Genomic DNA, 23,397 nt, shown 5'->3' with positions numbered 1-23,397 from the left:
TTTTGTTTTATTTTCCTAATGATTCAAGTAGAAATTTTTCCTTTGTACCTGCTTTGGAATATCCATGTGTCTGTTTTGCAAAATCAACAGTATTGGCATGGTCTTAGTGGAAATCACTAAGGTGATTTCAGGTGTTTCTGAAATTCTTTTACAAATGGAAATCTCTGTGAACCGAAATGTCTGTTCTTTGGGCCTTGTCCGTATCTACTGGTTGGTGTCTTGAGCTACCCAGAGATTCCCCTCTGCATCTGCATGTGCAAAGGGAAAGTATTCAGACTGATGGTAAGATAAAGTTTGAAAAATGGTGATTTGTATGTATCTGAGGCAGGAAGCCTGTAAGCTCCCCTAGCCATCTGCTGAGACGCTGCGAGAAAGCCATTGAAGGGAACTCCTGGAGAGGTGTTGGCCTGGTAGCTTCTGGGTCTTGTCTCCTTGGGATTTTGAAACTGCGGGTCTGGAAAGATCATTAAGAAGGCAGATTTTGTGTTTATTAAAAAAAAATCCAGAAACCTGTATATTTCGGGAAAAGGCCACACCACCACACCATGTTGGATAAGCAGAGGTGATTCTTCTTTCTCTGAAAAAAGAGAGAGATGTAGACAGGTTACACATGTATGGTGCATCTAGATATCTGCTTGTGTGTGGAGTATGTGTTGCTTTTAACATAGCCTTACATACTACCTCACTTCTTAAGTGATTGTGACAGGAACTTCAGGGCTAGTGTATTTGGAATTGCAATCCAAATAAATGTTTAATTTAAAAATTACAGATTACTCAGGCTGTCACTCTTTCCATGCTATTACTACGCAAGACTGAACAAATACTGCGTAGTAAACTTTGGAATTGGCTATTGTATAGACACATATTTGCTTCTGGGCTGAGTATCTCAAAAGAAGTGGTTTAGAGCACTTTTTAAAACATTGATTTCACTGTTGCATCTACTGCCGGCCTGAGTGTTCCAGTATCTGCCAGGGGTAATTATGGACAGTTGGTTCAGATGTTGCTTAGATGTGTAAGCCTTGATGGGAAATGCAATGGATTTCAGCCAAAATGCTAATTTTGATGTTTTGTCATTTCACAGAACTGTGAACTCAGAACAAATTATTTTTATACTGATCTACTGATGTGAAATCATACAGCTAAAGCCAAATTCATCCTGGTTGTGGCACTGCAATCTGCAGATGTGATTACAGATGGAGCAGCAGCAGTAAGCTCAAGCTGACCAATTTGCTAGCTGTGGAAGTGTAGTTTATTTGCCAAGGGTACCAGGTAAATCTATGTATCCTGCACTGAAGCTCATAATGTCAAGGCTGCTTTCCTCCAGTTGAAAGTTGGTGTGTGTATGGTTGTGTGAACTGTAATCAAGTCCTTTAGACTGCATTGCTATATGTATTTATATAATATTTTAAGTAAATTTAATATATTTTATAAATTAGCCATTTTTTTTTATTGACACTGTTGTGTCAGGGGTATGTTTACTTCATTTTTCTCCATTTCCACCATAATATAGAAGAGAGTAAACATTACTGTAGGGGTCACAATTCAGGAATCTGCTTCTCTTTTACCTCCAGTGAACTGATATTATTCTAGTTGTCCAGCATGGGTTAGGTTACAATGATAGAGATATATGAATAATGAATTTGAATTGCTTAGTATTACTTTAATAATCAATCATGGGTGCAAATATCAGTAATTTTGGAGGCTGTTACTTCCTGTGTTGGAGCTAGAATGTATGCAATATTCAGGTTTTTTTTTTTTTTTTTTTTCTCCTGTGTCAATGCAAACACAATGCCATCCTCTTCCAGAGCTTCAAGCACACTGCGGTGTCATTTGGGTAAGTCTGATTGCCAGCTCGCAGCTTACAGGGATGCACGCGACTGCACTGTTGAAGGAGAGAACAGACCTGTGTGCATGGGTTTGCACCGATTATAGTTTTCACTGTGTGGAGAAGAATGGGTGCAACTCTTAATTCTTCAGTCGATTCCCTTAGGTTTTCCCAAGTGAGAACTGTGTCTTGGCATAGACTGAGCAACGTTTCCTCTGTTTGACAAATTGCAGGTTATGGCAAGCAGTCAAAATCCTGCAGAGCTGCGAGTGCACCTGTGATGCTCACAAGTAGTGAGAGTCTAATACTGAACTATTAATATCGACTGGAGTTTTGCCACTGACTGCAGTCAGGATCACCCCTGCTTTGGAAATGCTGATCCAGTCCAAGCAGGGACAGCATGGCCCCAGGTGGAGCTGGAGCTGTTGGATATCTCAGCAACTTGTGTCTTCTCAGCTCCATTTTGCATGTTCATGTGGCTGAACCTTCCTTTTTCCTGAAAGATCTTGTCTGCAGCTGTTTCCTGCTGTTCTTGTGTTAAACAAGCAGCGTAGTAGGGATGAAACTGAATTCATTTCTTTTACAGGGCATAGTTCTACCCAGGGAAAGAAGCAGGACTTACTCTTTCACCTTTGCAGCCTTGCACTGAGAGAACTAGCCTGGCTTTGGCCTCTTGGGACCACGTCTGACCTGTGAGGAGCTCCTGCTTTCCTTCGTTTCAATACCCTTTGAGGGCAGATGCGTTGGGAATTACTTGGAGTTAAGAAAATTGGAAATCTCGAGCTTTCCGTAGCCACCTCTGTGTTTGACAGCTTTATATTCCTGTCAGTTAACACTAAAACGTTACTGTTCTGCAGTGAGCATCTTGAGCAGTATCTATACTCTTGGCCAGGTGTTATCTCACTCCCAGCTGTCTTGCACTCATTACATGCTGCTTGTTGCTGCCACATTGGTGAACAGGTCGTCCAGTGAGGGCAGAAAACGGACTTTTTGGTTACCTTAAAATAAGAGCTGAATTCATCACGCACGCTCTCTAGGTAGCTGTGATGTGCATTCCGGAGCCAGTATAAACATGTATGTGTGGAAAAGGTAAATATGGAACAAGTGCTTAATGTCCCTCCTGGCTTAGGAACATCCCTTTGGAGCATCAAACGAAGCTTGCAGGCAGCAGGTTCAGACCAAGCAAAAGGACCTTTTGGTAACAGCGTGTGATTAAAACTTTGTAACTCATTGCAGTAGCATTTTGTAGCTGCAGAAGTTTCCCTGGATTGAGAAAGAGCACAAGCTCAGAGAGGAAAAAGCTTTCATGGTCTGTTAATCGTAAAGATACGATTCGTGGGTCAGGAAGTGCCTCTGCTATAGTTAGCTGGAAGCTGAGGGGCTGTGGCTGTGAAAAGCACAAGTTTAGGCCTTTCTTGTGGCTTCTGCTCTTAGTGGCAGGATGCTGTGTTAATTGGACCTTTCATCTTGCCCAGTGAAGCTGTGCTCATTCCTTCAGTCAAGGTGCAGGATGCAATTGCTCTTGCTTGATCAGCAGTAGTATGGACTTTCTTTGCCAGGGTTAGTTTGAGAGAGGAACTAGGAGAAGGGCACAATTTTCTATTTTAGTACAGTTTTCTTCTAGAGCAGATTATAAAGAAAAGCAACAACAAATCTGTTACACATTGAAAAGAGTGTGGTGTTTGTTGACAGCGGTCATGCTGACATCTTTCTGCTGCTCATGAGTGAGATTTCTGTGTAGGCAGTAGAAGCTGAGAATAAATCATTCTTTGGATCTCATTTCATAGCATAATTTGCTTTAGTCATTGTAGCTTTTCAACTTGTGTGTTGCTCGTCTATTGTTTCAAGTGACTTAACGTGATGTTGATGGTGCCTGTTTCAGAATGGCTTTAGAAAAGTGATTCTGAACTTAGTTACACCAGGTTAGGCCAGGATATGCCCTTCTTTATGTAAATGCAGGTAGAAGCAGTTTGTCCAGAAAATACTTAAAATGCAAAAGGTAGAATGAAAGGGCGAAAGGAAATGGCTTTGTCTTGGATACTGAGAGGAGGAAAAAAGGTACGGAAAGATATAATAAGAGTATTGGTAGATAGTGAATAATTTATAGAGAGAAAAGGAGATAAACAGTGGAAAATAATGGAATATTTTCAGCCCTTTGGTGGGATCTATTGGGACAGTGTTATGAAGTTTTGTTTGAACAATGTATGCGTTATGCAGCTGGGAGTGGGCAGTCCTGTTCTACTACTGCATTGGGGTCTCTTCCATTATATGCATGTGACTTGTTTTAAAATGTGAAAAAAACTCCACAGAGTTTACCAGAAATTGGATGAAACTAGCTACATGTGTTTGGTTTTTGGTTAAGACAACAGTGAGTAGCATACTTTCCCTAGCTTGTATCTATTTATTCCATTTTTGTTATTGCTGACATTGGCCTCATGAAGTCTCAGAGATCTCACGCGTTGTATATATTTTTGTTTTGGGAGGGGAAAAGAGGAGATGAGGTGTGCTTTTGTTCCCTGTTTTTGTTTTGTTTGCTTTTGGATAGCTGTAAAAAGAAATGCTTGTTGATAGTTAAAGCTTGGTCCCTTGGGCATTTAAGGATATTATTCTATATTAGTGCTGCTTTTCAACACAGCATTAGAATTCCCCATCTGCTCGCACTCTCCCACACAGACATGCACGTTCTTTGTCTCCTGACATCCAAACAGGAATTGAAGATCCTGAAAGAGGAGTTCAATGTCTTCAAGAAGAGATTGCTACTCTACTACCGTTTTTGTTGATTTATTAACTAAAAAGCCAACAAAGTGCTCCATTTCCTATGTAATGCCCCAAATGCTTCTTTCATTTTGTCTCCTTTCTACGATTGACAAGTAGCTTTTATTTAACAGATTTAGATCATTTCATATTAAGATTATGAAGCCTAATTTGATGCCCCGTTAATCTTTTTCCTGGTAATCTGCAGAAAAGCACAGCTGCACTACTAAAAACACCCTGTTTATCCATGATCTCTGGGTCTGGGCAGCCTGCAGCGTTCCAAAGATCAAAGTTTAAAACAGACGTGTCAGTCCTTCATAATTCCCCGGACTTAAGCATACACTACCACACAATCTATGCTGGCAGCTGATAAATATATCTGCTGAGCCTGAGCCTGCCTGCATGCGAGCGTGCAGCCTTCTTGCTCTGTAGCCTTAACAGAAAGGTATGTCCTGGCAATGTGATAACCACCGAGCAAGGTAAGGCAAACTGGTTTAGAAGTTGTAATGAAACAGTCATCTCATTGCGTAGTTCTTCCTTTTAAATTAAACAGTGTTAAGGATTTTTGTCCTTTTTTTTAAAAAAAAAATAAATCATTTTGCAAATGACATCCCCCCCCCCTTTTTTTTTCTTTGCCAATGTGGGAAAAATACACCATTAGTTTAAGGGTAAACTGGGAAGTCTGTGGTTTTCAGCACACACATTTTGAATAATATTTATACAGACTATTATTTAATGGACCATATAAATATTTATCATATGCTGCAGGCCTTTGATCATAAATGCCTGTTTGAAAAGCCATTCTGTCCCTGCTGCGAATTGCAAAGGAAGAGGCAATTGCCGTGTTAGTGCTCGGAGGAAATTTTGGCTTCTTGTTCTGTCTTAGCTGCTAAAGTCATGGAATAACATGGTCAAGCTCGATGTGTCTTTTTAAATGTGTTTTTCTCTTTCCTCCTTCTGCTTACAAGTCCAAATAATAACATGCAAATATGAGGCTCTAATCCTGCAGCTGACAGGCAGAGCTGTGTTAAGTTCTGGGGACTCTTTTCATGGCTGCAGGACTCTACCCACTCTGTCAGATACTGTGTCACTGCTTGGTCTGTCAAAATGCAGAGGCATCATCATCTGTTCCTGCTGTGGCTGACAAAGGTGCTGTCATAGACCAGTCTCCCTATATCCCTGCTTAATTGAGAAAGAAGACGTAAAACAGCAACAAAAAATAGCTTCGGAATTTAGATAACCCGGAGTGGATAGGGTAGTGGTTTTATCCACTGCTTGGAAAGGCATATGTATGCATCATCCACGCATAGAATGTTTTGAGGAATATTTAGGAATACTGTTCCTTAAGAACTGACTGTGGTTTACTGCTTTTCCCATAATTGTATTCATTGCAGAGGCTTTGAACCCAGTAAATGCAAAATACAAAACAAAATATTATTTCTTGGACATGGCAGGGAACTGGTGACAGGATTCCAAGACAGGAAGTTTGTACTGAAACCTTCTTCCAGCTCTGGACTCGATGAAGAGTCTCATCTCTGATTTTCAGTCTTCTCCTGTACCAAAGGACCTTTTTATAAACAAAAATGAATGACAACATCCATCCTTAAACTCATAATAAGGTACTTTGGCTACATATTTTCCACAAACCTTACTGTTGAGTTCCCAGTTTCTCAAGAATTGCTCTTAGGTAGAGTCTTTAATTGGTGCTACAGTGTTTTCGTGTGGATTCAGTTGACAAGTAGGTGAAATCCCAAGTGACTGGTGTTCCAGAAAAACCCTTGACATCAAGTGATGGTTTTGCAAGCAAATCATATCCTGTTGCAGAGACATTAGACTTTGAACAGCCTCAGTAACTCAGAGGGCTTTTGCTATGCTTGAAGAAGTGAAGAATATTTACTTCTAGCATGTTTCTATAAGATATTGAAGTATGGATTTGTAAATATAGCTGAGCCTTACTCGGAGAAAGAGCAGTTTCAATGGGTTTGTAGTTCTTGGTTTTGGATTCTGTCACTTAACTGTTCCTTGCTAGCTGTCAAACAATTTGCAGAAATAAAATAGTGGATATTCATAGAGTGGCATATACTGCATGGGCACATAAACAAACTTTGCTTCCTGTGAAGTCTGTCCATGCTTCCGTGCACATCCTAGTTGCTTTGTAAGGAAGAAAAACAGAAAGCAAACATTATATGGGTTGATTGGGTTCCAGGTTTCAAATGTTTGTGGGAAGGAGCAGTGCGAAGCCATAATTTCAAGTGCTGAGTAGGAGGTACTATGAGCTTAATTCTCTAACATCTGTTAAATTTGCTCTCAAAGTGGCAAAAACACATTAATGGGCTGAAATCAAGGCTGCCATACAGGGAAGAGAAATAAAAATTTAGAATAATACTCTGTGTGTGAGAGGGAGGCAGGATGTAAAGCAATCCCTTTCCTATCTGTATTCTGTGAAAAGCAAGTAAGAACACTCCTCTATGTGAAAAAAGAGGAGGGAAAGGGGAAAGAGAAGAAAAATCTGCTTAGAGACTTGTGGTTTATTCTCTTCTTTTTATGAGTCAGCAGTTAGGAGCAGTGCCAAACTGGGAGAAAGAGGGAAATTCATGAGATAATATCAGGAACAGTTTATTTTGTGCAATTTCTTCACAGTAAAATTTCTAGCAAGTAGCTAGCAGCATCTGCAGCCAGACTGCTAAACTTCGTGTGAGGAAATCGAGTGCAAAATTACAACATGAACATCATTTGTTGAAAAGAGTGTTGTACAAGTCTCTCTACAGCCGAGAGCTAATGCAGTGCGCTCTAAGTATCCCCAGCCCGTGAGGTAGTATTAATCACTGGTATCAGGAAACCTGTCCTGTCACAGAGGCATTAACCTTTGTTAGTCTGACCAGGTCATAGAGGCAAGACCGAAAAATAAAGCCAGCTTTCTTGCCAGTCTGCCGAGGGATTAGACTCACGACAGGCCATATTTTTAGCCGATTGCTCAGCACTTGGGCAGACGAGCGTGCATTGCACCTAATCTACTTGGGTAGGATCAGTGTGCTGAACCCGGTAGCTGTTTTTCCCATTGCTGGTACTGCAATGTGCTCTTCAGCTTTGGTTTTCTAGTCTCCGATATTATTAATAACTAACAATCTGTACAGCTTCCTTCAGTGACCCTGGTGCCTGCAGAACAGTGCGTGATCCCTGTCTTGGGTTTGTGTGGAGCAGCTTCGAGCTTCTCTGATGGCCCCGTGTTCCCTTGTGCTGGTGCTGGGCAGACCTGGAACAGAGATACGATGGATTCAGGCAAACAAAATGATACTATAGTGCAGGTTGTGATTAAGGAACCCCGTGGACTAACCAGATTTCCACAAACCATATAAAAGGATAAGGGAAGGGGAAGACTAGATAGTTTTCTTTAGCCAAGATGTTGGCTTGGCCCAAAATTTCACTTGTGCTCAGAACAGCGTAACTCAGCTGTTACATTGCTTAGTTATTATCCAGTCCTGTGCTCGCATTCCGAGGTGGGGATCTGCATTTTTTAATTATTCCATCTGCACCCTCTGGACCTCAGTAATAATGAATTTGTAATGCCTTATCAACAGCAGTGGTTGCAAGCAAACCACCAAGGTGAATAGCCACCGTGTTGTAACAGCACTGTGTTCAAACCGATAACCCAGGGATAGATCTAGACCTCTACTCGAGATGCTTCATTAAAGAAAACAAAAAACAAAAGCTAAAACCATTGCTTCCAGAACTGGGTAGAATTTACCTGGATGGTCAGCTATTGGTAGGCAGATGGGTACTGCAGTTTTCTGTGTTGTGAGTAATGTGAATAATTGTAGTGTTGTGCTGAGTATTACTTTCCAAACCTCACCCCCTTTGCCCATGTCCTTCCCTCTGAACAGCCTGTCTTCCACATACAAAGTAAGCCAGGTCACTTCTCTAGGAAAGATCGGCTGTTTTTTAGGTATAGCCATTTTGCTGCTCTGTAAATACTGTGTATTTATAAAATTATAGTTCATCAGTTCATTTACTGGAAATCAGAAAATAAATAACCAGTCCATGTTTTTGTTTCAGAAGTCTGCTAGAGATTCAGATATCAGATAAGCACCAAGTCTGGTGCTTATCTGGCCTGTCAAATACTTTGTATCAGCTCTTAGCATTCTCCCAGATGGATGAAAATGTAAATCTTAGTCATTAATTAAGACTAGCATTTAGTCTTAAAATCTGAGAAAATCTCTTTAAAATCCAAGAAATTAAGTACAATGATTTTGCCACTATGGTAATCATCATCTATTAAAATGTAATGTAGCGAAGCAAGCAATTGATTGTGAATAATTTAATCAGGTAACTTAATCTCACTTTATTCTTTTATGTTGTCAGAGACGGAGATTTCCTCGAATGTTGTCTTAACTCAAAACATTTTCAGCAATTCTCTTTCTCAATCTTTAAAATTGTGTGGAATGAAGGAGAATAGCTCATTAAAAGCTCTCTAGACAAGCTAAGCACTCTTTTTTAATTTGCAAGGCTCAAAATTGGGTAATAAGTGGTCTATGCTGAATGGTCACTTAGTTATTTTAATTATCAGTATCATGCAACTCCTTAGGGGGAGAGGATATCTGCAAACTTCTGCAGAAATCCAGCCTGACTTACTGCATCATATGCAAGTAAGATGCCACTTATTAGCTGTTGGCTCTGTGAGAGGCATCAGCTCTTGGCTCTTCATTCGTATTGAGTTTGGGGTTCAGCAAGCCAGGCATGTCTCACTCCTCGCTACTTCAAGAGTTGAATTTCTTTGTGCTGTGGCAATGGCATCTCTGGTGCTGAAGCTACTTGCTTCCTGAGCAGGAGCTGCTGCTGTTTTGTCCAGAGGTGAATCCAGCTTGCCAGGGATCAGCAGCTCCTGCACCTGCCAAAAGTCAGGAAAACCCAGGAGTCTCTGGATTGGGCTTTCTCTTCCCTGCAAGATGCCAGCTCCCAGTTCCTGTTGCTTTTGGAACTATATGCTTTCATTTCTCCCTCCCTCTTTTTCGCTTTGTTCAGACATGAAACTGTGTGACCACTGCTGAGTGCCTTCACTGATTGCATGAGTTTTATAGCATGTGTATTATATGCAAATTCACAGTTCGCTTTTCAGGAACTTCTGTGCCACTTAAATGCAAAAGTTTGACAAAAAAACAGCACAACTAGTGCAAGACTTGGAAAGGCAGATGAATTTAAAATGTTGTGTGAAGACTTTCAGCAAAAGTTATCAAGCAAAGTGCCTAAACAGTATCTGCATTGTCCTCTTCAGCACTTTTCATCATCATCAATCATTTTATCTGTGTGTTTTTAAAGCAGCTATTTCCTCCCTCTCTTTTTTCCCTACAGGTTTTAGTAAAAATGCACAGTGAGAAGCAGGTTCCAGTAAATTACTACGTTGGAATTGATGTTGGATCGGCAAGTGTTCGTGCGGCTTTGGTAGATGAATTTGGGACAGTAGTGGCACATGCAGATCAGCCAATCCAAATTTGGGAACCCCAAACAGATCACTATGAACAATCTTCTTCTGACATATGGGCTGCTTGTTGCTCAGTCACAAAGGTATGTGAAAACACAGAGCACCAAGGAAGGGTGTCACAGGCAGCACTTCAAGTTTTGAAAGGTTTAAGTCTTCCAGTCACTGGACGATGACTTCCATTTGCTTCTGTTCATGGTATATCCTTGTGCCTTAACAACACTTTTGGAAAATGGTTGATACAGGCTATCGATGTCTGTTTTTTTGGTAAGGAGATGAAGACCAGAGGGGTTGCAGGATGCCCCAAGCTGTGAAAGAAGCTATAGCTGTGGAGTCAAAAAGTAGGATCTATTTTAGACAGATCGTAGTCTGTTTTGAGGATGGTGTCTCATATAAGGCCGCTTGTGGTCCTCCTTAAGTTGCCTGCCCAGTGTTATAAGATCAAAATCAATTGCATATATCTGTGGGTAGTATCAAGCATAAAAATAGGTTGAAATAAACCTTACTATGAGGGAAAATCTGTCTTTTTGTACCCCTTGGTACAAAGATCTACCTGCAGATCCTGGTGGTAAAAGTAAATTAGTGACCTTGGTTGGCAGTGTACATGGAGGCCGTTTCATCCTTCGTAATAAAGCCACAGCCCGCTCCATGTTCCCAGGTTGGTTCTTTAAATATTCATGAGATGCCTGGTAATTTACAGATGGACAGTTCACCCATTCTCTCGTTATTGATCAGCCTTTTCAAACATTAATGAGCTTGGCTCTGCAAAAAGTGCCCTGAGATGAAGGAGACAAGAGGTGAGGGGGAGGGAAGGAAAAGAGGGGAGTGAAAGGGATGATAAGGAAGCTAGGTATTAAAGCAGAGCCAGTCTTTTATTCTGTTTATTTAATTTTTCTCTTTGAGAATTGTTCTTGTTCTGGGTCTCTTTAAATGTAGCCTTTTTCATTTAAGCAGTAAGCTACGGTCTCTGGAACTAAAGCTTTAAAGAGCCTGTAAGAGGCTGGCATCGTGGCAAGTCTAATTAAAATAATGATAATCTTATTGTTGCTGAGAAGTAGCAATTTATCACTGCATTTCTCCTTAGGTGTTTCACAACCCGAGTTGGCCCTAAATTTATGCGAGTGCAGTGCTTTTTTCTTTCAGTGCTTCTGGAAGACACAAAGTCCAGAGCTTTTGGACAGGCTATTTTCCTTTTAATATTTTCTAAAAGCATCTTCTCCGAACTCTTGATAGCAGAGTTTTTAGAAATATGTGTATTGCAGAGATAATGCTGCTGCTACAGAACCTGTAGCAGGTATAAATTTTATAGAAATTTATTTTCTGCAACCTTTCACTGTGGCAAGACAAAATAAACCAGTGGAATGATTTTGCCAAAGCAATTCCACAAGATAAGTGCTTTAATACTGTGCACGGATTGCATGAAATAACCCAAGGAAACACTTGGCCTTAAACCCGTGTCCGTGTTTCACATCCATCTCAGCTCAGAGCTTTTAGAAAATGAAGAAAATAAAGGTAGCAGAAAATTAGCAATGTTTATTGTACAGTACTTGTACTTCATGCTTTTTATCCAGAGCTGTGGCTAATCAGACAAAAAAGCTATTAAAGAACTTTTCATGGAGCTTTGAATACAGTTTTGAAAACCAAAGAATTAGGGTAATTTGGTTTGATTTTTGATTAACATGCAGACTGAGTTTTTTTTGAGTATACTGAATCTCAGGAAGTTTGGAGTTTGTGTTTGCAATTCTAACTTAGACCCATTCTCTTTTCTCATTAGTTCACATGACCTGCATATCTATGGATATATTTATATCCAAGTGTGTTTTGAATGTGTTCACAGAAAGTTGTCTGTGGAGTAGATGCCAGGCGCATTCGAGGGCTTGGTTTCGATGCTACGTGCTCCCTCGTTGTTGTGGATAAGCACTTCCAACCCTTGGCAGTCAACTGCGAAGGTAGGACTCCAACACAATAATTAATGTTACTGAACATGTTTTGCCACTGACATGAGTGAACTTAAAATTTCACCACCAATGCCAAGTTATGGCGTTGCATCTTGAAGATAAAGGTGACAGAAACTATTTTTTGTTAAGAACAGATTTTTTTTTTTCATTTTTTAATTTTGCTGCAAAAGAAATTTTAAGATGGGAATCATTTACTGCTTGGCTAAATATTTGACATCCTAAGATCAAAGTCATTTATCGTCCCATGACAGACTGGTAGTTAAAAGAAAATCTATGCTCATTTTTCTTTTCTATGTGTTTTCTCCTCCCTCAGACTTTACTAATCACTGCTTTTATTGTGTGTGTAAATGCCCATCCATACTGGCTAAAGGAATGTTAAAAATTCAGTGTTAGTGTAGTCTAACTGCTTACGTTTTTGTGGAGTTGCAGGCAAGAAGTTCAGCTTATGTATCTTATTACACTGGTGTCCTGTCTTTGTCTAGGAGAGCTAAACTTTAGAAAAAGACCAGGCTGAAAGACCAGGCTGTTTTTGCAAATTTCAAGTTTTAATTATTTTTATGTAAATAATTCAGAAGACTCAAGAAAAATTTGAGTTATATATCTTTTTTCAGAGAATTCCACCTAGGAAGAACTTTGTACTCGATCAGTACTTATATAGCCATAATCATAATTCTGTTGTGTTGATATTCCCTTTCTGTACTCGGATACATTTGTCATCTCCTATCAGACTTAAAAAAACAAACAAACCCCCAAAACTTTGCCCCCAGAATGTTCTTTGCTAAATTTAGACAGGATAAATATATCTATTTTTCAGTATGAGATACTCTGATTATCTGTTCAATGTCTTACAATATCTGGGGTTATTTTGGTTGATTGAGTCAAATTCAGTTTTCATTTCCTATTCTCTGATATCGCAAAGAATGGAAATGTGCGAAAAGAAAAAAGAAGAATATACAACATTGTTGTTAAATGATAAATAAAAAGCCAGGAACACGTTGAATACTGTATCACTGATATGGGCATGTATTTGTCTGGTTTCAGGCAGTCATACAGTTTGAGGTTATATTTGAATCCATGTTGGTTATATTTGTGTTCCTCATGGTTGTGGCTTGTCTTCATAATGAGTGTGACTGTGCTGTGGGGTTGAGTTTGCTGTGCACTCAGCAAGACAGGACTCTGGAGTGTTTCCTGAATTACTGTTCCACCTGCCTGGAAAGACTTTTGGGGGTAAACCTAGATAAAACAGTCTTTTCTTCTTCTTCTGATATATTATGCGCACTTGCCAAAGCTGTTGTCTTTCACCTCCGAAATGAAAGCATTTCAAGAAACTACCCTATGAAATTGTATTTCTGAAAGCATTTAGAGTGGTTCTTCCCATAAAAATGATTGATTGAGCTTGTTTCAATTTATAATTAAATGCTTGGATTTTGTTATGCTTTTAATTCTCATAATTACCAAAGTGTTTACAGGATTCTTATATATTTTAAAATAGATATATTTACTTGAACAAAAGTCTTGGCTTTGAATGAAACATGCTGTACAAGAGTATGGTTTATCAAGTTCTTGGGCACTCACGAGCCTGGCTGTTTTCAGTTGGGGTGCTCCATGCCCAGCATCTCTTAAAACTGGCCAGGATGTTATCTTTGTCTATCTGTCTACTGTGCTTTATTGAAGAAAATTCTATTTGAGTTTTTAATGGAAGTGTGAAGCTGCTTAGAGCCTAGCAACTTGCAGTACTAAGAGAGAGTTAAAGCAGAACTAAAATAACTTTTTTTTTTTTGTGTCAAGGACAAAACCATAGGAATGTTATTATGTGGATGGACCATCGTGCAGTCAGTCAGGTGGAGCGGATCAATCAAACACAGCACAAGGTTTTGAGCTATGTTGGGGGAACAATGTCTGTGGAAATGCAGCCACCTAAATTGCTGTGGATCAAGGAAGTGAGTACAGCTAACATTATGATATATTTTTACTAAAGGTTCATTGTCTATTTGTTAATTTCTGTGAATGAGATTTCTGAAATAAGTCTTCAGCATTAACCTGAATTGTTCCTGTAGGAGGAAGCTGCTCTGTTCATAATGTTGAACTCTACCTCTGTCTCGTGTTTAGTTCTTTTGCCTTTTGGGCTGACATATGACTATTAATAACAACATGAGTTTTTCATAAATTCCTCCAATCTGGCTTTTGCATTTGGTCTTGCCATTTTGACAAAGCTGAAATGTAAATGATGTTTTGCCAGTTTCAAGCAGCCAAAATCTTTTGTCCATACAAACATGAAATATCATAAAGTTGACAAGGTGTGGATTAAAGAAAGTGAAAGGAATTTAACTGGTAGGAGCAGGTACTGACAGATTAAGCTGCTTGTAGATGCTGCACTGAATTATAAGTATCATTTTATGAGTACTTTCCTATGAGTATTATCTTATAAATAATAAAAACTGAAGCTCTAAAAAAGCTGTTGTGTTTATAATATTTGTAGATTGAAAAATCTGAAATATCAGTATTTCATATCAGAATATGCCTGACTGATCAGGCAAGTGCCTTATTTATGAAGACCAGGTTGTTGAGTCTTCTGATGTGGCCACCCACAGATGCTGTCTTTGTGACAGCCCCAAGCCCTCTCACATTACTGCTGTGATATGACAGGGAGAGCAAGTGCCATAGAGCTCTTGTTCCCTTCAGGAGCAGGTGGGTAGGAAATAGAATTCTCCTTACCCAACATGCCAGGCAGTATTCCCTGACTGAATCAAAATGAGCGGGCTAGCAAATAGTCCTCCTCTGGAAAACAGAAGAGTGAAAAGAACTGTGTGAACAGCGAGGGATTCTTCTACGTGCCAGTCACAGTAACACACCTCTGAATTACCTGAGTTTTAGGGCTAGGAGCAAAGGTTCATTTCAGTCTCCCACAGCTGAAATTTACCTTTATGTAATTAAAGAGAAAAACTCTTCTGGTGATCGTTTGCCCTTGTTTTGGCTTTTTGCCAAGGGGACACTTTCAAAGTCTCGTTCTCTGAGTAAGAGTTACACCACCAGCTTGCACATACGTTGCTACTCAGTGGAATGCCTTCAAGAGCTTTGCAAATAGTAAATTAATTAAGTCTCTTCAGATTCTGTAGTATTAATTTTTTATAGATGAATAAGCTATGACACAGAGGTATTAATGGCACAGTCAGAAAAATACTTACAAAACGGTACGTAATGTTTCCCTTGTGTCTTTGAGTTGTATCATCTTTCTTTTCTGTTTCTGCTATGCTTTCCTCCTGCTAATGCTGCACAATTCCTGGAGGCTGAGTTAGATTTCGATCCAGCTCAAAACACGGGGAGAGAAAATATTCTGTTCAGATTGCAGCACTATTTCATAAACTAGTGCTAATCCACGAACTGGCAAAAAGAAAGCTTGGTTTCCACATCCCTGGGGAAATTCACAAGATTAGGAGGTAGAAGGAAACATTTTATTTTGTATTATTTAACTGAGAATATTTGAAAGCCTTTCACAGTTGAAATTGGAACTACCATTGTGCCTCTATTTAATTTTGATCCCTGCTACTCAAAAAGTAGCGGGATTATACGTGATTTGCAGAGGCCACACACTGAGTCAGCTGGCTAGGTGGGAAACTCATGGGCACAAAATTAGACCCTTTTCAAAAAGCGTGGCCCTCAGTGCTGCTGAAAAGACGGCCAAAATGGGATCGTTACGGGCGTTGTGCGCTAGGAGCGAGCTGGTTGGCAGAGCTGCCCGGGGAAGTTTACAGAGTGTCTGCCCATGCCATGGGCCTGGCTCTCATCATGGCCCTTACTTTCCAAGCTTTCTGACTCCTAAATGTCACCAAATATTATACCACTAAGATTATTATCCCAACGTGTCTTGCAGATCTGAGCAGCTTTTTTGACTTATTTCTCACCTCTGCTTATGTTTCCTCTATTGTATGTGAAATAACTTTTCCTATCAAACTATAGCTTGCCCAGTGGGCAGTACCTTCTCAGGAGCTGCTTTAATATAAGATCCCGTTAAAATCTTCCCCAAACTCTGTTGCTGTATTGTGTAGCACGCTCCCAAAATTTTCTGTCAGCTTCTGCAAATACTCTAACAACAGGCCTTGGTCTTTCCAGAACTGTTTCCAGCCCTTTGGCTGCAACCAGGCTGTTAGAAAAGACATGAAGTTGCACCACTTGTCCCAGCAGCAGTCACTGAGTGCTTTGCCCAGGTGATACATGTGCTGGAGCAACTCCGTATGTGATGACATGGGGATTGCTCACACGCCTTGACTTTGCATCACTAACACATCATTGCACATCTAACAGGAAGAAGAGCCTAAATAAATACATGTGGAGTTTTATTTCTTTCGTATTTTCTAAATCCAGCTTCTCATGAGGTCACTGTGAGCATATGCTAGACTCCTCTGCTTTCATGCTCTGTTATCAAGAAGTGTGTTGATGCAAACGTGTGCTTACACTTCAGCTTTAGAAGGGAGCTTATTTCTATGTGGAAAGGTTTAATGATTTCCTGACAGCATCCTAAGAATTTAATGCAAAGAATGGGTTGGGCACATTCTTCTATGACTAACCTTAATCAAAACTGAACTTGAGAATTTCCCAAGGCAATCATCTTATCTTCAATAAAAAAAGATTTTTAGTCAGTCTAGTGGAAGGAGTGTTTACAAAATCTAAATTCAGAGGTACTTGGGGCTTTTATATCTCTGGGTAGGCCTCACATTTCTGGAAAACTGGTCAGAAAGCATGACATGGCTACAACCTGTACCACTGAAAAGCAAAACTACAACATGTACCATTGAAAAGCAAATATACGTTTTGCATAGTCATGCTACAGCTCAGCATGTACATTATAGCTTATAAAGATTCACTGTTGACTTTTGCCTTGAGCTCCCTGGAACTTTTTTGTATTCACTAGGAAATAAATATATTCTTCTCCTACTTTTGCCCCATACATCCTTGCCCTTTGGTTCTGTGTCTGCTTGTATTTATATAGGTTTTGCAGCTACAGTGCAGTGGGGAAAATGACTACTTTATACCTAAATTTATGGTAAAATAACCAACTACAATCAGAAAGCTGAGTTAACCTGAATAAGAAAAGTAATTAATAATCATCTGATCATAAAAAGGAAGTACTGGAACAGATTTGCCTACTTCATAGATTCAGGATGGTCCTGACTTTTCAGTGTTCCATGTGGGGATTTATATGAAATTGCATCTTTCCTGACATAAGGTAAATGAATGTGACTAATTAGTTTGTTGAAGGAGTGAGTTAGGATACTGGACATATAGTAAACAAACTAGGTACACTTTTGGAAGTCAGTTCAAGTATTGATGCTGTATCACCTGTTCTTATTATATCGCTATGTTAATAGTGTGTGTAGGATCATCAAAGCCTTTCTCTCACTTTCCACTATGTTAACCTGTCTGTGGAAGGCCACATTAGGAGACGTTGCCTTTGCACTAAAGAGGAATCTTGGTAAAATGTCTTCTCACTATTTGCCCTGGACCTTCCTAACTGTCGTGTTTAAAAACTTGGCATCTCTGAGGAAGGATCTGACAGAGGTTACTTCAGCAGTTTCATTAACTTTCAAATGGTATCGCATCCCTTCAAGGAAAGGAATTGAAGTTCTGCTACTTGATTTTTTTTTTCAATCTGAACAATTAAAAGGTAAGAGTAAAGAACACAGCTTAGTAAATCTATTCCGAGTTGGTTGGAGGTGATGGAAGGAGGAGGACTGGGGGGAGGGCTACGATGACCTAACTGTACTTTTCCATTTCCATCACCTTTTCATTATTAGAATTGAAGATGACCTCACTCACCATGAGAAATGAGCTGATCTCACTGTGCAAGAGGTAGATGCTGGTCCTTACCTCTTGCTGCTTTCCCGTTAATACTCAAGACTTGGATTTGTTTGCAGAGGGATGTTGGAATCTTTCCTCCAAATCACAAGTTACTGTCATATGCTGCCTTTTGAATATCTTTCCCACACAGTGTTTTATTTTGCATAGAACTCATCTTATTAATTTCCATACTAGAAACCAGAGACTTCAGAACTTGTTCTTGCCCCTCTCTCTCTCTCTCCCCCCTCTCTCTCTCTCTCCTGTTTAGTTTTAAATTAAGAATCTGAACTATGGAGGTTCTGATAGGTCTTCTGAGATCTTTTCGTTGAATTGTATTGACTTAGGTTCAGTTTAGGTTGGTGGGAACTGACTTAATTTACCCTATCCTGACAACTGATTAGCCTGCATAAGATCATTTGGGTAGTCTAGATGTTTGAGGTTAGAGATAGATGTTGGTAAGACACAGACATCGTTGCAAGTGGATGTTGCTTTTAGGGGGCAGCCGTTTGCAGTAAGTGATCGATTGAATTGTATAGTGCATGGGGTGGTCTATTAAAATGCAAACATTTGCAATCCACTTATGAAGAACCTTGTATTCCTGTGGCTGTGTTGACCCTGTGTAGTGATAAGCAGTCCCTGGGGTTAATTGCATAATCTGAAGCAAAACCTGCATATGATTTTTTTTCCATAAACACCATCAAATTTGAATTGGAAATATGACCATTAAGAACATGAACTGAAGATGAAATAGGAAGAAATATTCATTAGTCTTTCACAAATATTTAAAAATTAGCAGATAGGTAAATCTAACAAGGTCTTCCTGTAAGATAATTTTAAACGTATACTTCACTAAAAAAGAAAGTACTCCTGAGTTGTATCTCCAAACTTTCAAAATAATGAATGAGATTAATTCCTCTGCCTGGTATTTCCTCAGATTTTTTCATTGTTTAGAATTATCAGGCAAAATACTATTGCAAGAGTTCTTCACTTTTGTGGTTGCAAGTGCTTTTCATTCTTAAGGCTCTGCTCTCCAGGTTGTGTGATGCTGACTTTGGCTAGAGAAGCAGAGTGCTCACTGACTGGATCAGGGTGTTGACATGTAGAATCGTGTAGATGTGTGCATATGGACTATGAAAATGTCTGTACCTACTCGTGAACTTAGAAATTATTTTGCTGCAAATATTTGTCAATGCAGCTTGATTGTATGAATGTCTGTGGTACAGAAAATGAACATTGTGAAAGGAAGAGCATACCTTAGAGTGATGTGGATGCGGGGTGAACGTTCGTCCAGCTCTAGGATTAGTTTGCTATGCCTTTTTTCCACCCAGAGGTATCAGGACCATGTTTACTAGTTTCTGGCTGGAAGTTTTATTATGGCCTGTGCCAAAACAAAAGGATATTTGTTATGTTTTCCTCATAGTAATGACATTCCAAATCAGCTATTTGTAAAATATACCATTGTCATTAAATCAGAGGCACTGTAGCATTTTCTAAGTGGGTGGGGATTGCTGGACTCGGATAGGTATTTCTTTGGTAACTGCCTCCTAATGAGATGCAGTCTTTCTAAACTGTGCTTTGGCACTTCATTTTTTAAGAAGGAGAATAAGGGCAACAAGGAGCCTCCCTTCAGCAGAAAATCACTTCCTAGAGGGAATGCCAAGCACATAATCCCTTTGCAATTAATCACTAAAGATTGATCATTCTTGAATAATTTTCTTTATACTTTTTCTGGCACATTGCCCAGTGATGTCTCTATATGTTACTGTTTACATCTGCAGTTACAGCTGCCCTTTTTTATACATCCTTGTTCTTCCTTCCTTCCGTCAACCTTTGGCTTGCAGCTACCATCCAACGGGATCATTTTCAGAAATTATTAAAAAGCTCTTTCCCTGGCTAGGGAGGGGCAAGAATAGTTGCTGGGCTGGCGTTAGCTTGGCAGTCACTTCTTTGTTCGTGCATGTCTTCTCACTTGCTGTCTTCACAACTGTTTTGTTGAACATGGCTGGTTGGATTTTGCCCTTAAAAAGAAAAAAATAATCAAGTCCTGCTGGGCAAAAATGGGCTAAGTTCAGAGCTACTGGGTTCAGAATTGCACTCTGGATTAGGTATGGCTATGAATTCTCTAATACCTTTTTGTTGACATGTGTTTGTAGGTTGTACTTTAAGCTGCTGACTTCAGCTTTCAATTGCAGTTGCTAATCAAGTTGAAATAGCCTTTTAAAAATAGGATTAGCAGCTGGAAGGACTGAAACACCTCCATTTCTCCACATATGTCCTACTTGCTCTACCTTCCAGCCATCTCTCTCCGCTCAATTAGTGTGGTGGGTTTACAAGCACATACACAGGTCTTGCCTTGTCAGAGCTCCTGCTGGTCCAACCTTTCTGTCTGTCTGTCCCTCTGCCTGACTTGGACTCCAACTCTTACCTGACTCGTGGTGCTACCCGAAAGGCACCTCTGGAGCCTGCGATTTCAAAGTACCTGCAGACGTTTGAGATGGTGCCTTGGAGCTAGAGAGAGTGTGTTGCAGCAAGACAGGTTTTTTCACCGCCAGCAGTATCCTCACACACCACTTCCCAGGCTGTTTCCACTCCCCACCCTTCCAAAAGGCACAGTTGCAGCCTCAGGATGAATCTGATAATTTAGTTAGTTATTTTTTACCAACTATTGTGTATGCAACTTGTAGATGCAAAAATTATCAGTCTGTAGCTTTAGCTCTGGCAAGGGTAGGATTCAGAGCCTGCCTGAGGGACCATCCGTGTAACCACAGCACATGGTTTGTCCTCTCATCTGAAGGGTGAGATCCAAGTTCAGGTTCTTGTTTTGTTGTAATCCAGGACATCAGTTTCTTACATCCCCGTGAGGATGTGACTCGCTATCCTGCAGTTGTTTTGTCTTGCTTTGACAGAGTGCATATTTAATTGTTTTCTGCAATTTAGAGAGACTGATGCACCGTATAACCTGCTATTAGGGATTGCCTGGGAGATTGAGATTAAAAATTTGCTTGAATTAGACTAAGCAAACTGTTCTGCGGGTGAGGCTCTATCTCTGGTTTTCAGATGACTTGGATTTTGCCCTGACGTGGAACTGAAACATTCACTTAGGGGTAATTTTTGAATTTATGGGTTTCGGCTGGTAAGTAGCCCTGAAATTCAGACTGATACCCTGGGCTAAATCAGATGTTTTGCTTCTAGCCCATCTTTAGTTAATAACATAGCCAAGAGGGCACTGATGCAAAGGCTTTTTATAAGATTTAAGATAATTTGATTCATATTTACTCTGAATTATCAATAACCAAGTGAGGAGTTCTGTGTTGTGTGTACATATTTTACTACCAGTGAGGGAAAAAAAAAAAAAAAAGCATTTGCACAAACTTTAAATGAGATCATATATGCAGTAAGAGTACAAATAAAAGTTTTCATAAAAACAAATTAACTCAGATTAGCTTAAAAAAACAGTAAATTATTAGTGTGAAAGTGCCTTTCAGCATTTCCAAGAGGAATGTTCCTCTAGGTGTCTCCAAAAAACCCTCCTGGATACTCACATGAAAATTCTCTCATGCAATTCTGTGCATTTATGGGTGTGTTTGTGTGTATTTCAGTCCAATCTAAAAGTGAGCAAATATGCATAACACTATAGAACCGTGCAGTATGAATTCATGATAATCTTTCGACTTGCCAAGAAATAAACAGGCAAGGGAGCTTAAATATACATTTATCTTTATACACAAGTCCTCCAATTTCATGTCAAAGTTTGTAAGTCAGACAGTGAGAACATCTGCTGTGGCATTTTTTCAGTGTATAAACGGAGGATTTCAGTCTTCGCTGAAATCTGTTACCAGTTCATCCCCTCTCCTACCTTCTCTTTATCCTTCTTGTCTCAGACGATTAAAGGATATTGCACCTCATGTTGCTTAAACACGTTGCTCCCAGCATATTCAGGATGGATGTTGATAGGTTTATCTGGGAGGATCTCAGAAGTTTGGAGGTGTAATAGTTCAAAAAAAAAAAGAATAAAAAAGGAAGTGCAGTCCATAAGTACTCCTGGAAAATAGAAGGATTGAATATACTTGTTTGAAGTACATTTGAAGGGTGAGTCGCAGGATATGAATACAGCATTGGGGACATTCCTGGACCTCTTCCACAATGCTTTTAATGTGGTTGCAGATTTCTGAGTGTCAGTGAAAATAAATTAGAATGAATTTCAGTGAGTGTAGAAAACATGGTGATTTTAAAATTTGTTTGGAAAAAGCATCCGGGCATACTACTCCTTTTTTTTTTTTTTTTTTTTTTTTTTTTTTGTCTGTACTAATTAATGATGACAAAGCATCAAGATGACAAAGAATGAATCATTGGATGTTTATGAAAAAACATATTTTAGTGTCGCTAGCATGTGGCATTTGGGAATTCCTGAAGTAATAGAAACAGGACCTAAGGAGAGGGTTTTTTTGATAAACATCTTTATTGACAGAAGACAGTTATTCTTAATCCAGTGTCTTTTCTGATGAACATTAAATTAACAGCCAATCTATTTCTGTTGCTTCTTGAAGACTATCAAGTATGTTATCAATACATCATGCTTTATATTGTCAAATTATCAGACTGAGTGCTCTTTGTACTAAACTATGGAGCCACCATTGCATTCATATGTAAAGGTGATGTGAGTAGCAGCTCACATATACCAGGGAGGTATATGTGAGTCCAAATCAATGGGAGCAGAGTAAGTTCTTTCAAAGAGATAAATGTGAAGAAGATCAATTATTTGGATGGTCCAAAATTAAACAAAATTCTTTCTATATTTACCTATTTTCATTTTAGTGTCTGGAATTCACATGTTTCAGCATTTTTCTGGGACTTAAAAGATTTTGGGTTGAAATCACATCATATTTGAAATAAGCTGTAGGACCAAATAGTGTTTCTTGAATTTAATTATCTTTTGAGTTAATTCAACATATACATTCTTGGTAATGTAGTTAATTTTAACTCCAGAAAACAAATAGGAACTTCCATAATGCAACTAATGAAATCGCCATCATAGACATTGATACTTCTATTGACTATTTTGAAACAGAGCCTTGCAAAGAAAGCTATAATTACAAAGGTATTAGAACCTTTGCTGAAGTATTCATGTCTTCCTGCTGTAATTTTGGCCTCCTGCTAAAGTCTCTCTCTTTTTTAATTGATTTTTTTCCCCCTTGTTAAGAATGCTAATTATATTGCTAAGATTTTCACTTCTCTAAATTAACCCTCTGCTCTTGGAATCTTGTACAAGAGTTTTGGCCTAAACTTGTGGAGGGTAGATGAAAAAGGTGAGGTGTGAAAGCTCAAAGACAAAAAAGGACATAAATTATCCTCTTAATTTCTTGTGTTGAGCTGAAGACCCCTATAGCTTCCCCTCTCATACACTCCTTCCCCAACTCTCTGACTCAGCTGCTGGATGCAGCTCTGATGTTGCTGGTTTCCACCTCACTGGGCGCAAAGACCCCAGCTAGAACATGGGTTTCGAGTACAGCTGCTCTTACACAGTCAGACACGTCACTGTTTCAGGTAATTAA

The 23,397-nt window shown here is 39.4% G+C and overlaps 1 protein-coding gene across 7 annotated transcripts in view; it reads left to right on the top strand.

The window, feature by feature from the left end:
• FGGY (FGGY carbohydrate kinase domain containing) overlaps window positions 1–23,397 on the top strand; it is a 303,483-nt gene that overhangs the window by 171,407 nt on the left and 108,679 nt on the right. For 3 of the 7 annotated variants that reach the window (XM_088522434.1, XM_088522433.1, XM_088522435.1), the window contains 4 exons: window positions 1,806–1,915; window positions 9,926–10,138; window positions 11,890–12,001; window positions 13,799–13,950. In XM_088522434.1, the coding sequence (XP_088378560.1) occupies window positions 1,806–1,915; window positions 9,926–10,138; window positions 11,890–12,001; window positions 13,799–13,950 (587 nt within the window). Of the gene's footprint in view, window positions 1–1,761; window positions 1,916–9,925; window positions 10,139–11,889; window positions 12,002–13,798; window positions 13,951–23,397 lie in introns of those variants that run through there. The other 4 variants (XM_088522436.1, XM_088522437.1, XM_088522438.1 and 1 more) reach the window with 2 other exon arrangements.

This window comes from Tinamus guttatus, unplaced genomic scaffold (genome assembly GCF_059628265.1).
Source record: "Tinamus guttatus ecotype Peru unplaced genomic scaffold, ASM5962826v1 Tinamus_guttatus_pri_ptg000153l, whole genome shotgun sequence".
NCBI lineage: Eukaryota > Metazoa > Chordata > Aves > Tinamiformes > Tinamidae > Tinamus > Tinamus guttatus.
Note: the sequence above shows the minus strand (reverse complement) of the source record. Positions and strands in the feature narration are given on the sequence as shown.